General features: G+C 43.8%; 2 protein-coding genes across 11 annotated transcripts in view; both read left to right on the top strand.

Moving 5' to 3' along the window:
- Positions 1-1,530, top strand: part of pld1b (phospholipase D1b) — a 41,504-nt gene extending 39,974 nt beyond the window's left edge. For both annotated transcript variants that reach the window (XM_026938053.3, XM_026938054.3), the window contains exon 26: positions 42-1,530. In XM_026938053.3, coding sequence (XP_026793854.1) covers positions 42-266 — 225 coding nt within the window. In that variant the 3' untranslated portion in view covers positions 267-1,530. The remainder of the gene's footprint in view (positions 1-41) is intronic.
- Positions 1,531-9,741: 8,211 nt separating this feature from the next.
- Positions 9,742-14,976, top strand: part of tnikb (TRAF2 and NCK interacting kinase b) — a 59,221-nt gene continuing 53,986 nt past the window's right edge. For 5 of the 9 annotated variants that reach the window (XM_053227936.1, XM_026938131.3, XM_053227935.1 and 2 more), the window contains exon 1: positions 9,742-10,171. In XM_053227936.1, the coding sequence (XP_053083911.1) occupies positions 10,112-10,171 (60 nt within the window). In that variant the 5' untranslated portion in view covers positions 9,742-10,111. The remainder of the gene's footprint in view (positions 10,172-14,976) is intronic. The other 4 variants (XM_053227937.1, XM_026938130.3, XM_026938133.3 and 1 more) reach the window with 2 other exon arrangements.

The following is a 14,976-nucleotide window of genomic DNA, read 5'->3' as shown; positions in this document are numbered from 1 at the left end:
TGGTCGTGTCTCCTGGATCTAACGTTCGTCCTCGTCTGTAGGTGTTCCGCTGTTTGCCGTCGAGTGACGTGAGGACGATCCTGGAGTTGGAAGGATATCTGTCCAAGTCCAGTTTGGATAAAGAGGATCCTCTGAAAGCTCAGGAGGAACTTAAGAAGATCCGAGGCTTCCTTGTCCAGTTTCCTCTCTCCTTCCTGAGTGAGCAGAACCTCCTCCCGCCCATCGGTTCTAAGGAGGCCATGGTACCCATGGAGGTGTGGACCTGAGAGACAGAGCAGGTTCCTCGTGCAGAGGGTTTATCTCAGGAGGGTTCTGAGCCTCTGCCTCGAGTCGTCATGTGACTCTGTGCTCATTTGTGTTTTCAGTCTGTGGGAATATATTCGTTCTTGTCTAACACTATGCAACTGGAACTTATACGACAACAAACACACAGAGAGGAACGTTTTTATCTCCTCATTATCTTCACACATTCCACAAAATACCTTTTCATTTGTTTCTCGTGTCACACAGCATGCTTTTTTTTTCGCTCTACAGTTCCGTGGCCTCGGACGCATTAAAAACAAAGTGCCAAATGTGAGAAGCTTTATATGCAGAACGTTGCTTTGTGTGTAGGCCTTGTACATCGCCTTATTTAAAGTATTTCTCTGTACTGGACATAAAAGTCTGCCATATTTACACAGACACTTTTATGTGTTTAATTCCTCTTCCTGATTTTATGTGCGCTGATGATTTTAAAGCCATCAGGACTTTCCGATGAAGTGCCTCTGGAAGTTTCAGAGAAGGAAACGGCATGTTTGTGGCGTTGTATCCTAACAATTAAACAGACATTCCTGCCTTTAATTATTGTTAATAATAATCAGAGTGCATCTTAAATATGGGTGAGTGTATGTAATAATTAAAAATTATAAAAATTATTATTATTAAAATATTTATAGACATTTTTACTCATTGTAAGCTTGAAATTGTCTCATTCCAGTGGCAGATCTGTAATTTTCCGCTTATTTATAGAATGCCAGTGAAATAAAACAATTTCAAGGTTAAAATTAGTAAAAAAAAAAAAAATCGTAAGCTTTATAAGATATTATATAACCTCACCTAGATTTTTAACCTACTAATTAAAATCTGATTTTAGTGTTCCTGTGACCAAAAAACATTTTAAATGATTATATACGCTAACAAAATCATTCAGATGAATTAAATTTTAAATTAAATCTACATTATTACAATTTTACAAACAGACATTTTAAAAAATGCAAAGCAAGAGCACTCTGGAATATGGAGTAATGGATATGTGCAATGAATGAAAGGACATGATGAATAATGTGTATTTTTATCTCTGTGTAAGACAGCAGGTTGAATGTTGTATAGGGAGTGGATAATGCAGTCACACCTGATGACGGCAAAATGTTGATTATTTGATGTTATTTTATGTTTCACAGATTATCAGTTGTCAAAAAAAAAACAGCAACAGCCTTTAATGAGTAAATACACATGCATTAATTGGATTAAAACTATTTTCTTGTGATTTTACGTTGCTTGTAAAGATTTTTTCACATCACAGCAGTTATTGTGTTCTATCGGAGACGCAGCAGTCATCACAGCTGTTCTTAGATTTGTGAAATGAGAGCTGTGAGTAAGAGCCGATACTCCGCAGTGAGCTGATAATAACGTCCCCGCTCTAACTGAACGTAGTTATGCATCAGAGACGCGACACTCGAGGTTAAAAAAAGACCCTAAATTCCTCACAGACAACACCTGGGCGAGAGTGACCTCTGAGCGTGACCTTTGACCTCGTCGCTCGCTGGAGGGGTTTGTGCACAAGTCGTCTGGGAGACAGTGAGACACAACGCAGTCGTCAGTTTAAAGCTTTATCACTGTCTTTATCTCCACTGTGTGGGAAAGAGAAGATAAAACCAAATTTTTTAAAACTATACAAATAACAATGAGCAGATTTAAGTAAAATAAATATAGATATAAACCTATAACATATAAGGAAATACTGTGCAGAAATACTCCTGACTCAACAGAGAAGCAGTATTTCAGGTTTTAGAGAATCCCTCCCGGCCGAAATGGGGTGTCAATACTTTTGCTCATCACATTTCTTCTGCAGATTTCTTCTGCATTCATAACTCACAGCTCTTGTTTTTTTTTTATCTGTTATTTTAAAAGAGAGAGAGAGAGAGAGAGAGAGAGAGAGAGAGAGAGAGGGATGGCCTGTACTCTGAGTGTTTGAAGGCAGGTTTTGTGTGTGTGTGTGTGTGTGTGTGTGTGTGTTTTGTTTGTCACTCGTTTTAACAGTATTCGCTCGTGTTGGTGTGTCAGCATCGGCCCACGGCTATTCAGCAGCACAAAGTCTTCACATGTGGGTGAGGAACTGACGCGCAACTTGTGAAATGTGTTTGAAGTTATTTCTGTACTTCCTCAAGATTCACATTAAAGCACGAGGATGAAGTTCAGCTCGCTCTCCAGCTCTGTGCTGCACAAAGCATCAGGGTATTTTAGGGGTTTTTAGGGTTTTTTTTTTTTTTTTTGTGAGACGAGATGAATCTTCAGATTCTCACTCATCAGCTGCTTTGCCTGGAAAATGGAAAGTCCTGATTTTTGTCAGGTTCCTTGTGTCTGTGTTTATGGTGTTTGTTATGTGGCTATATGAAGGAGTTCAGATCCGGTTTTCAGCGTGATTAACCTACTTAAAGTGTGAATCATGTCTCACACGAATTCATGTGAAAATATTGCATAACGCTGGCTGCATCTCAAAAAAAAAAACAATCTTCCAGAATTATCAGCCTGCATCAACACAGACTTCACCATCTTTCATTAAAATAATATCTACAGTGATTTTTAGCAAAGCAATACTGATTCTTCAGTCTGGAATCCACTGCGTAGGAGAGAGATTACTTACAATCCAAATGTTATACAAGAAGAAAACTGTGATGTTAAGTGTTTAAGGTCTTGAACCATAAAGTCGTTCGGTTTTGAGCCTCAGTGTTGCAGCAGAGACGACATGCAGTTCACGTGAACATAAAGTTCACAAGTTCACGTGAAGCTGATGGCCTGGGAGCTGTTTTTAGGTGAAAGTGGTGGTGGTGGTTTGTGCTGAGCTGAGATGGAAATGTGGTATAAAAACTCCGGAACATGTTGCGAAGGTGAACGTTAACACTTTACTGTCTCTCTCTTTTAATATGAACAACTCCAAATATTGGCCTTCATAACTTTATAGAATATATATTATTTATGTTTGCATAATATTGAATGTAATATAATTAATGTAATGAAATAGCTGGCTTTGGAGTTTAGAATTTACTAAAATCTACACAACTGATTGATTTTATTTTTAGTCATTTCTGTCACTAACAGTGTCACATGATATCAGACTGTCGTTTATTTCCTTATTAAACTCTAACTGGAAGAAAACGGTGCTTTTCCTGTGGTGTGGCTCTTTCACCTGGACAGCTGGATGAAGTGGAACTTTAATGTATTAAAAGCTAGTTAAAGATGAAATTGTAAATCAGTGTGAAGCTTCACTACACACACACTACTGTGTAATAAAGACACACTGCAGGTATGAGGGTAGAGATCACTGCACCTGAGACCAGCAGCCGTGCAGTTCAGTCCTTCTTTTCTGAGAGTGTATGATAATCAGCTTGGGACTCCATCATTAGCTAAAATAATCAGACACAACAACGTGAAGCTAAATGATAACACATGTGTATGAGGTGCAGTAAAGGATGAAAAGCGGGAATGATCTCAGATCAGACATGGAAATTAAATTAAAATTTAAAAAATTAGGAGAATGAAAGTTAGCATTGGTGTGCTAGCTGGTCCAGAGTTTACACTGGAACTCCTGAGTGTGTGTTAATGATCTCAATATCGTTTATTTCATGCACTTATAAAGAATCTTTAGAGAGGATGTGTGTAACAGACCATTTGCAGCTGATGCTCTCAGGAAGGCCTGATGTCTCAGTTTTATACTTCCCTTATTTGTTTTTCCTTCCTTCTTCCTTTTCTTTGTTTATTTCCTGTGGAGTTAGAATTGTGCCGTTAGAAATTTGATTTGAAATGCAAAAATCTGAAATTGTATTTTATTGTTTTTTTTTTTTCATCTGAAGTTGAATTTTATGGTTTGCGAAAGAGCAATCTAAAATCTGAAACTGAATTTCACTCTTAAGGTGTTTGAGCTTCACTTTGCTCAGGAGGCTGAAGCTGTACATGTGCTGCAGCTGTCTCCAGGAGCATTAGGAGCCGTGTGTGTGTCGCTGATTTGACCTGCGCGTTACCTGGATGGTGGATTTGGGAAGTGAATTAACACAGACTGAATCAGACTGAATCCCTTTTAGGAACTGATTATACACATTACTTCATTCTGAATTTCAGGATTCAGTTACTGCACAGATGGTGGGATTCAAATTCATTCTAATGGCATGATTCTAACTCCACACTTTTCCTTCTGTTCCCCACGTGTTTGTTTTCTTCCTCCTGCACTTCCGGTCATCACCACTAGGTGTCTCACCCTCCATGCTTTTCATCCCTGCAGGTTTTTTCTAAATCCTGAATGAATGTGAACATCACGACATTAACAGAGGATTCAGAATGAGATGTTTGATTTTAAAGCTGCACAGAGAGAGGAGAGAATCCTCAGCACAGAGGAGGAGGAAGAGGAGGAGGAGGAGAAAGACAAGGAGGAAGAAGAAGAGAAGGAGGAGGTGGAGGAGGAGAGGAGGGGGAGGAGGAAGAGGAGAAGAGGGAGAGGAGGAAGAGGAGGAGGAGGAAGAGGAGGGGAAAAGGAGGTCCTGTTCATCAGCTCAAACTGAAAAAAAGCTGAAAATAAAAACTGAGTGCAAAAACATCCGGTGTGGTTCAGCTGAGGTGTGAATGTGAGGATGAGGATGAAGGATGTTTATTTCCCGCAGAAGCGCGAGGACAGAGGAAAAGGGGCGGGGCGGTTACATAAGAGGAAGGTGAGCGGAAGTGCGTTATCACTCCGTGTTGCCAGTTCCGCCGTTTTCACTCCTGCTGATTTTTGCACACATTAGATTCATTACACTGATGCATTAAAACAAATAGCATTATTTACACAAATAAAATGATGAACACATGTACTAATTCTATATAAACCCCCAAAACATCTCCACACGTTACCATGGAGACCGCCAACACCTTAACTGCATCCCAGCATGCACTGCGTGTCTCTCCATACAGCATGTACCTGAGTACAGTCTGGGGTTTCCTCTTACATTCGCAGGGGTTAACTAATTAATTACTCAATCAATTAATTAATAATTTTTATTTAGATCTCACTGCGCTTTACATAACAACAAAAATTAGTCAAAGCAAAAAATGTAAAAAAATAAATAAAGTTAATGAAAAACTAAAGTTAATTAAAAACCCAGTAGATTTGTCGGTATGAATGAACTGATTTAAAGAGGTTTTTACTCTGGATTTAAAACCATTTACAGAACCTGTGTTCCTGATGCTCAGCACTGATCCAGGGTGAAGGGGTGACGGAAGAAAAACACCAGCTGAGCTGTGATTAATCCTGAGAACAACTAAAAATACCTGCCTCAGCTAAATGATGTGCTCGAGATGGTTATAGTGTTCCAGAAGATCAGTAAGATCCACCAGAGAAAAACCATTTACAGCTTTATAGGTCAGTAGCAAATCTGTAATAGCAGGCAGTTACATTCAATTAAACTGGAGTGATGTGATCAGAGCTTCTTTTCCTGGTAAGAATCCGAGCTGCATTCAACATCCCGAAGTAGCTGAAACTGACTTCAAGAGACAGTGAGGAAGAGAGTGAGGCAGAGAGTGAGACAGAGAGTGAGGCAGAGAGTGAGACAGAGTGTGAGACAGACAGTGAGACAGAGAGTGAGACAGACAGCAAGGCAGAGAGTGAGGGAAAGAGTGAGACAGACAGCGGGGCAGACAGTGAGGCAGACAGTGAGGCAGAGAGTGAGACAGAGAGTGAGGCAGAGAGTGAGACAGAGTGTGAGACAGACAGTGAGACAGAGAGTGAGACAGACAGCAAGGCAGAGAGTGAGGGAAAGAGTGAGACAGACAGCGGGGCAGACAGTGAGGCAGACAGTGAGGCAGAGAGTGAGACAGAGAGTGAGGGAGAGAGTGAGGCAGAGAGTGAGGGAAAGAGTGAGACAGATAGCGAGGCAGAGAGTGAGACAGACAGCGGGGCAGACAGTGAGACAGACAGCGGGGCAGAGAGTGAGACAGACAGCGGGTCAGACAGTGAGACAGACAGCGGGGCAGAGAGCGAGACAGACAGCGGGTCAGACAGTGAGACAGACAGCGGGGCAGAGAGCGAGACAGACAGCGAGGCAGACAGCGAGACAGACAGTGAGACAGACAGCGGGGCAGACAGTGAGGCAGACAGTGAGGCAGAGAGTGAGACAGAGAGTGAGGGAGAGAGTGAGGCAGAGAGTGAGGGAAAGAGTGAGACAGATAGCGAGGCAGACAGTGAGACAGACAGCGGGGCAGACAGTGAGACAGATAGCGGGGCAGACAGTGAGACAGACAGCGGGGCAGAGAGTGAGACAGACAGCGGGGCAGACAGTGAGACAGACAGCGGGGCAGAGAGTGAGACAGACAGCGGGGCAGACAGTGAGACAGACAGCGGGGCAGAGAGTGAGACAGACAGCGGGGCAGACAGTGAGACAGACAGCGGGGCAGAGAGCGAGACAGACAGCGGGGCAGAGAGTGAGACAGACAGCGAGGCAGACAGTGAGACAGACAGTGAGACAGACGGTGAGGCAGAGAGTGAGACAGACAGCGAGGCAGACAGCGAGACAGACAGTGAGACAGACGGTGAGGCAGACAGTGAGACAGACAGACAGTGAGGCAGATGATGAGTAACACGTTACTGTGGTCCAGTAGAAAATTACACAAGTCCAGAAAGGCCAGGGATTATTTATTTATTTTTCTTGTGATCTCGCAGTAAGTAAAGTTATTTTCTGAGATCTCGCAGCAGCAGCATTCAGGCATTAGAGTGTGGCACTCTGTCATTTACAGGTGTTATGTCATGTGATGACCATGGAGACGTTCCTCAAGCTGGCGGGCCATGAAACTGATCCATCTGATCGCCATTAAGTGACACTAATTTGCTGCATAGATAGACAGACAGATAGATAGATAGATAGATAGATAGATATACTCTATTTTTAAATTCCAAATTTGGGAAAAAATAAAGTCAAACTCCACACAGTCACCAGAGCTCAGGATGAAACCCTGGAGCTGTAAGGCAGACGCACCGCCACTGCACCAGCTCTATCCGCTCATATGAAGCCCTGATGTACAACGTGTATGTCTCGTCATGCGTTTTGACTTCCTGAGAAAAACAACTTTTGTTATCTTGAGATTAGAAGAAAAAAAAAAAATGCATGTCCTTTCTGGACTTCTGCAGAAAAAAGTAAAAGTGTTATAAATTCTAATCCACTCGCTCTTGTGTATGGATGTCTCGTATTGTGTTTAAATTAATTAGTTTAATTTCATAACATTATATATATATGTGTGTGTGTGTGTATAGGATTTAAAATTTGTGCACAGGGTTTGTACAGGGTGTAATGTGAAATGCTCAGGCTGTAGAGCTGGGTTTTTTTTTTAATCATTAGTCTGCTTTTCTAAAGATCTGGCAACCCCGTGTCTGTTCTGTCAGAAATGTGGCTTCCTGCTCCTGTTTCTGCTTCAACACACACCATGAGCACAGTGGCCTGTATTAACACCATGCTCTAATTTCATTTCATTACTTGATAATAATTAATTATTGATAATTGATAATAATTTCATTATTTTTTATTTATGCCAGTGTTTATTAGATGTGTGAACTTTAAACCTCCTCTCGCTTTAAATAACACCATTCTTATAGATTTACATTTCACACAGCATTTCTCTTGCAAATGATTTGTCTATATGATGAGGTTTTGCAAATGATGGTTTCAGAGTGATGTTAATGTGAGCACAGAAAGAAGAACCAGCATGCAGAGAGACAGCAGAGAGACAGCAGGGAGAGAACAGTGAGACAGCAGTGAGACAGCAGAGAGACAGCAGCGAGACAGCAGTGAGAGAGCAGTGAGACAGCAGTGAGAGAGCAGCGAGACAGCAGTGAGAGAGCAGAGAGACAGCAGTGAGAGAGCAGTGAGAGAGCAGTGAGACAGCAGAGAGACAGCAGTGAGACAGCAGAGACAGAAGTGAGACAGCAGAGAGACAGCAGTGAGAGAGCAGAGAGACAGCAGTGAGAGAGCAGAGAGACAGCAGTGAGACAGCAGAGTGACAGCAGTGAGACAGCAGTGAGAGAGCAGTGAGACAGCACAGAGACAGCAGTGAGAGAGCAGTGAGACAGCAGTGAGAGAGCAGTGAGAGAGCAGTGAGACAGCACAGAGACAGCAGTGAGACAGCAGTGAGAGAGCAGTGAGACAGCAGTGAGAGAGCAGTGAGACAGCAGTGAGACAGCAGTGAGAGAGCAGTGAGACAGCAGTGAGACAGCAGAGAGAGAGCAGAGAGAGAGCAGTGAGAGAGCAGAGAGAGAGCAGTGAGAGAGCAGTGAGACAGCAGAGAGAGAGCAGTGAGAGAACAGTGAGACAGCAGTGAGACAGCAGAGAGACAGCAGTGAGACAGCAGTGAGAGAGCAGTGAGAGAGCAGTGAGACAGCAGAGAGAGAGCAGTGAGACAGCAGAGAGAGAGCAGTGAGAGAGCAGTGAGACAGCAGTGAGAGAGCAGTGAGAGAGCAGAGAGAGAGCAGAGAGAGAGCAGTGAGAGAGCAGTGAGAGAGCAGTGAGAGAGCAGAGAGAGAGCAGTGAGAGAGCAGTGAGAGAGCAGAGAGAGAGCAGTGAGAGAGCAGTGAGAGAGCAGAGAGAGAGCAGAGAGAGAGCAGTGAGAGAGCAGTGAGACAGCAGAGAGACAGCAGTGAGACAGCAGTGAGAGAGCAGTGAGAGAGCAGTGAGACAGCAGAGAGAGAGCAGTGAGAGAACAGTGAGACAGCAGTGAGAGAACAGTGAGAGAGCAGTGAGACAGCAGAGAGAGAGCAGTGAGAGAGCAGTGAGACAGCAGTGAGAGAACAGTGAGAGAGCAGTGAGACAGCAGAGAGAGAGCAGTGAGACAGCAGTGAGAGAGCAGTGAGACAGCAGTGAGAGAGCAGTGAGACAGCAGAGAGACAGCAGTGAGAGAGCAGTGAGAGAGCAGAGAGAGAGCAGTGAGAGAGCAGTGAGACAGCAGTGAGAGAGCAGTGAGACAGCAGAGAGACAGCAGTGAGAGAGCAGTGAGACAGCAGTGAGAGAGCAGTGAGACAGCAGTGAGACAGCAGTGAGAGAGCAGTGAGACAGCAGTGAGACAGCAGTGAGAGAGCAGTGAGACAGCAGAGAGAGAGCAGTGAGACAGCAAAACCAGAAATAAAAGAATTAAAAGCGGCAGCTGTTTAAGGAAAAGATCTATTTTATGGTATTTATAGATGCGGAAAACGGAAAACTGACTTTTACAGGAGATAATACAAACACACACACAGAGTCATACACACACACACACACACACACACACACAGAGTCACACACACACACAGTCACACACACACACACTATCACGAAATAACACGCACAGGAAGTTTTGCAGCCTGCTACTGTAAGTGCACCCCGTGCGTGCGCATGTGCCAAGTGTGTGTGTGTGTGTGTGTGTGTGTGCGGATGATGGGCGTGAGTGTGAGCCCTTCAGCCCCGCCCCCTCAGCCCAGCCACTCCCGGTTGAACGGGCTGATTGACAGTTTCACCGCGAGCTGATTTGCGCGTCCGCGCGCTCCGGTTCTTTTTCGCCTTAGCAAGGAAAAAAAAAAAAAAACCGTCACGAGCCAAGGACCGATCCGCGCGCGCCAATGTAGCACCGAAATCGCTCGAGCTGCCGTCGGTCGTGTGGAAGCAGAGAAGAAACCGGGGGACTGCAGCCATCATCCGGGGAACAGAGAGAGAGAGGGAGAGAGAGAGAGACAGAGAGAGAGAGAGAGAGAATCTGATGTGCTGCTGCTGAGTCTGAGGAATTTCGGAATTTCTCCAGCTCCACATGCAGTTTCCGACATTTGACTTTAATTGTGCAGTTTTTTAGCGACAGTAAAAAGGACGGAATCATGATGGCGAGCGACTCTCCGGCCCGGAGCCTGGATGAGATCGACCTGTCGGCTCTGCGGGTGAGTAATCTGAGCCTCACGCGGAGGATTTGGGATTTATGCTGAGATTGTGATGAGGAGAATGTGGGTCTGGCTGCTGGTGGTTCCGTGCACCTGCACGCGCTGTTCCGGGTTCTCCGGCGGGTTCTGTAGCGCGCGCTGTTGACAGGCGGCGCGTGAACGAGCGCAGACTCGCTTTAGCGCAGGCCTCTGATTGTCCTCGAAGGTGTGAGGTTTGTTCCACATCCTCTAATCTTTGCGTAAGGAAATAATCATAAACACTATAAAGGCGACTATAACAGAACGTTGCTGTGTGTGTGTGTGTGTGTGTGTGTGTGTGTGTGTGTGAGACTTTGATCCTGAGCTACAATGGAACATCAGTTCCTCCGATCAGAGCAGCCGAGCGTGCTGTAATCCTCTGTAATCATGTCACAGGGCTGGTTTTAACCAGCAGATTGGGGCTGAAATGGAAGATTGTTCCTCTCTTACAGTTTTCGGGATTGTTTGTATACAGAAGCAGAAATATTTGTTATTTTTCATAGCACAGAAATTCGGTGACATTTCATAAAATCACCACTAAAGGCACCTGAGCCCTAAATCTCCATGAGTGTGTGTGTTTGAGCTCCTTTTAAAGCTCTATTCAACAGATATACAATGCTTATAACGTTATAGATCAGTGTATTTTTGCACAATCCGCCATTTCGTGTGTGTGTGTGTGTGTGTGTGTGTGTGTTGATTGTGTGTGAAAGAGCAGCACGATTTTCTCTGGAATGAATGAAGAACTGCGCCTCCGTGCTGGTGCTCTTTTGTTCCTCTGCTTCTGATCTCCATGTCAAATGGTTTGCATCCACAGTTTTCTCACCAGTCTGAGTCCAAGTGTGTCAGAAACATGGGCGTCAGCAGGTATTTCTGCCCCCTGACAGGTCGAACCCCTCGCCGTCCCGCTGACGGTTCTCACTGTGCTTACTCAGGGTGCTTGGAATCGTCTCCACCTTTCCAGCCTCGTCATTACGGTGCCCCTGGTGAGGAACGGCAGGTCTTGTTGAGCACAGACACGACAGTAATGCAGCACGATCCCACCTGCAGCGCCTCGCCTCGCCTCGCCTCGCCTCCATCATGTCTGGGCTTGAACTGAACCGAGGTGTCATCTGAGAGCAGACGCTCCGCCTGCATGTGGATATTATAATCACTATCCTCCACTGCTGCTCTCTCATTCCCTCCTGGTTGCATTCCTGCTTCTCTTGTTGACTTTCTGTGTCTTTAAAATGGTGTCAGATCAGAGAAATCTGGCGACAGCTGCTGAAATCATTTGGGTCATGTGTTTCAGTGGATCACACATCACACATCTCCCACCTCATGTTTTGATTTACAGCCGTCCTCCAGTGCCTGGTGTTAAAGCAGCTATCAAACTCTCGTCCTTCCAAAATATTTTCCTCTTGTCTCAAGAATTCATCCGTCTTGGATGCTGTGTTCTCATCGTCACCACACCCATTGGCAAGCTGAGCTCTTCCTCATGCCTGCCCACGAGCTTGTTGCCTTTCTAGGGTCCCTTGTGAGTGAAATTAGGTCACGCAGTGCCGTGTGCACGCTCTCGTCTCACTGGGGAAGCGTATCTGTGCCTCACGTTTTTGCTTGCATGGATTTTAGCAGTGATGCCACTACATCCCTCATTTTACACTCCATTGTTTCCTTATCTGATCCCCGTGAAGAGAAATTAAATTACACCACAAATTCACCACCTTTAGGATTTACTTTAGCAGCAGTGTTGCATTTCTGACATATGAAGTCATTCTCTTAGAAAAGATATTGTTTGTCTACAACAAAAGCTTTTTATTCAACAGCAGTTGAACAAGACCACACCTGCTGTAAAACACCCAGCGCTCAGAGCGACTCCTGCGAGGCCGTGGCGCTTTTCCAGCAGCTAGCACACTTTATAAATACATGTGTACGCATGCTACACTTCTGCAGTGTAAACGTGTAAATCCAGATTAATGGAAAAGCAGTGTTTCACACCACAGAGCCTTGAACGTTGTGTTTGCAGGTTTTTTTGGTCAGAAATGTTAGGAAGTCAGAAAAAGAAAGAACTGAAGAGCATGTGTTTATGACCTGATATGTGATTGCTCAAACAAGGCCGTGGTCAAAGGTGAGTTAAGTGCGGAGTGACGTTCTTACACTGAAGTCCTGCGTGCAGGTATTCAGACCTCAGGAGTAACTACACAGTGCATCGAATCAACAAAAACAGCATTATTTTATTAATTTGGCAAATCAAAATAAAAAAATCACCTATATCCTGCACACACATTATGATTTAGAATCTTGTGGCTTCATTAAGTTGCACGTGAGGAACTGTGAGAGCATTATATAAAAAAAATAAACTAACAGTAAAAGAACAGGATGTGCTGGATCAAGTGCTATTCTATGTGCTGCTGAATAATGAGTGTGGAAGCCATTTTGTTACATTAAACCAGTGATTAATGTGATAATTACAACTATTCATGCAGTAATATATTGGTAATATACAAGACTAGATATAATCACATTAGATTTATTTCCATGCTAATACTGCGTGTTAAAGATTGTGAACTGTGGTGTAAGTGATCACTGCCACCGTGGTCACTGTGAACCCTGTGGAGAAAAGCTTCGTGCTGTTGTCGGCTCAGTGTGAGCAGTGTGGAGCGAGTGGACACCCTGACGGATATTGCAGCATGTTTGAGGCTTTACAGGAGGTGTGAATGAAAGATGACGTTGGTGACAGGACACGGCGGAATTGATTTACACAGAGCCTGAGCTTCCTGAGTAGAAAAGAGCAGAAAGGAAGCGACGACAGCAGAGGCGTCGAGGTGTAATGCCCTAATGTGCTCCTGCACTTGGTTCTGAATTCCTCCTGACAGATCATTTGATTTATTTTTGGGACCAGCGATTAAGGAGCCATGTTTGTTCGTGTGACTCAGAGAGGACAAAGTATTTCTCCTGCATCCAGAGGAGACAGAAGCTCTCTCTGTTGTTCTCTCTTTCCTTACCAATGTGTCCTGATATGGACGATATCTTCATACTAACACACCGTGTGCTGACTTTAATAACATTTTTAACCACGTTTAGAGACCGCTGTGGAGAATAACATGTTTCTCCTTTTAGAGAACTCTTCACATATCACCATAAAATCTTCCTCTCTTTTTACCCTTTTCTTCTTCTTCATGTCGTCATGCTGATGCAGCAACATGTGTTTTTTACAGCAGGTCTGGGCTTGTAGTTGCCCGTGGCTCATGTCAGTAGGTCAGAGCTCTGCGTCAGCTCTTCCACACGAGCTCGAGAAGGTGAAGCTGCTGAGCTGAAGTCTTTATCATTTCCCAGCATGCCTGAGCCTGAGGGAGCGTCTGTCACTGCGTGTCTTTTAGCGACATGTTCAGGAATTTTATGCAGCTGGAATGAATAACATCCTTCACATCTACAGCTGAAGGATCACTTTTGTTAATGCTAATTTGTAGAATTCTGGATTGTGATTGGTCAGAAGGTGTTAATTAATATTCTGTAGCAGAAGCTCTGCCAGTAGTTTGTAGTCTGTAGTTTTCTGTAAATAGATGTTTATGTAACATTTATGGAAGGAGTCTCCAGTGTCAGTGTTTTGAACAGTCAGAGGGAGAGCTGTAACTTTACAGTTTTCTGACAGGACAGACGAGTTTACGCTTCTTTGTGGTTTCTTGGTAACATGACAAGCTTATTTTTGTCTTAGAGAGAGAATAAAGAGAGGCTGGTGAGGGAACGACTGTTTATGGGAACGGCTGAGAACAGGAACTTGGGGACGTGCTGTTGTAGGAAAATAATCAACTTCAGGGCGGTTACAGTAACTCCGCTTCATCACACCACTCCGTCACTCAGGGTTTTACTGCATCATCATGTTCATGTGTCATTTTCTTTAGTTCATTGTGGAATCAGCAAAATTACTAAAGTCCTTAAACTCGCAGCTTATTATTTAGTTAGTTATTGTATTATTCAGTAAAAGAGAGTTTAAATCTGGAGCCACACTTTAGAGTGCTCTTTGGCTGTCTCACTGGCGGAACCCTTACATGTTCTGTGTAGAACCCTACAAAAAGTGTTTCCTTATCAGAAAGGCTTCCAAGCAGAACCCATTTTGGAAGGGAAGAACCCTTAAAGAACCTTTAAAGAACCCTTTTTTCTTAAAAAAAAGGGTGTGTATTAACTGGGGAAGTGTGTGGGACAAACTCCAAATTGTTGCTCGTTGTTTTCTTCTTAACATCTAGAACCTGTCATTTAGCTTCTTGTTAGAAAAACGGTTCTTCAGAGGTTCTTCTAAGAGTGCACTGATGCCTCCTGAGAGTTTAAAGGGTTAAAGAACAACCCAAAGTTTCTGTAAGGAAGCAAAAGTCTTGTATGTCATCAGTGTAAAGAGTCAGTGTGTAGTACAGTGTAGTACAGCAGTCTAACACTAATGATCATTTTATTTCAGTTTCTGTTAGAAATGTCTATAAAAGAGTCGATTACGTGTTTCACCCTGCACTGATATGAACTACAGGTGACATTATGCTCTTCAGAATCCGTCACTGTTCCATTTCAGATCCACGCTGCTGGAGAAAAAAGTGCAGATGAATGAAGTGATGGTTCTGTTACTTACAGACGGAGCTGTATTTCAGATTTCTGCACAGTTGACATTTTAAAGTGACGCGGTCAAAGATGTGAGTCATGAAAATGTATTTTCGGCAGCGTTTGTCAGCGTTAATAACAATACGCCGCGTGACACATCTCTGACTGTTTAATCTTTCAGATTGACAACTTCAATGATTTTTTAAGAAAAGCTGAATTTAATAAAC

This window comes from Pangasianodon hypophthalmus, chromosome 22 (genome assembly GCF_027358585.1).
Source record: "Pangasianodon hypophthalmus isolate fPanHyp1 chromosome 22, fPanHyp1.pri, whole genome shotgun sequence".
Taxonomy (NCBI): domain Eukaryota; kingdom Metazoa; phylum Chordata; class Actinopteri; order Siluriformes; family Pangasiidae; genus Pangasianodon; species Pangasianodon hypophthalmus.
The sequence above is the reverse complement of the archived record's forward strand: the minus strand, read 5'-3'. Positions and strand labels throughout refer to the sequence as shown.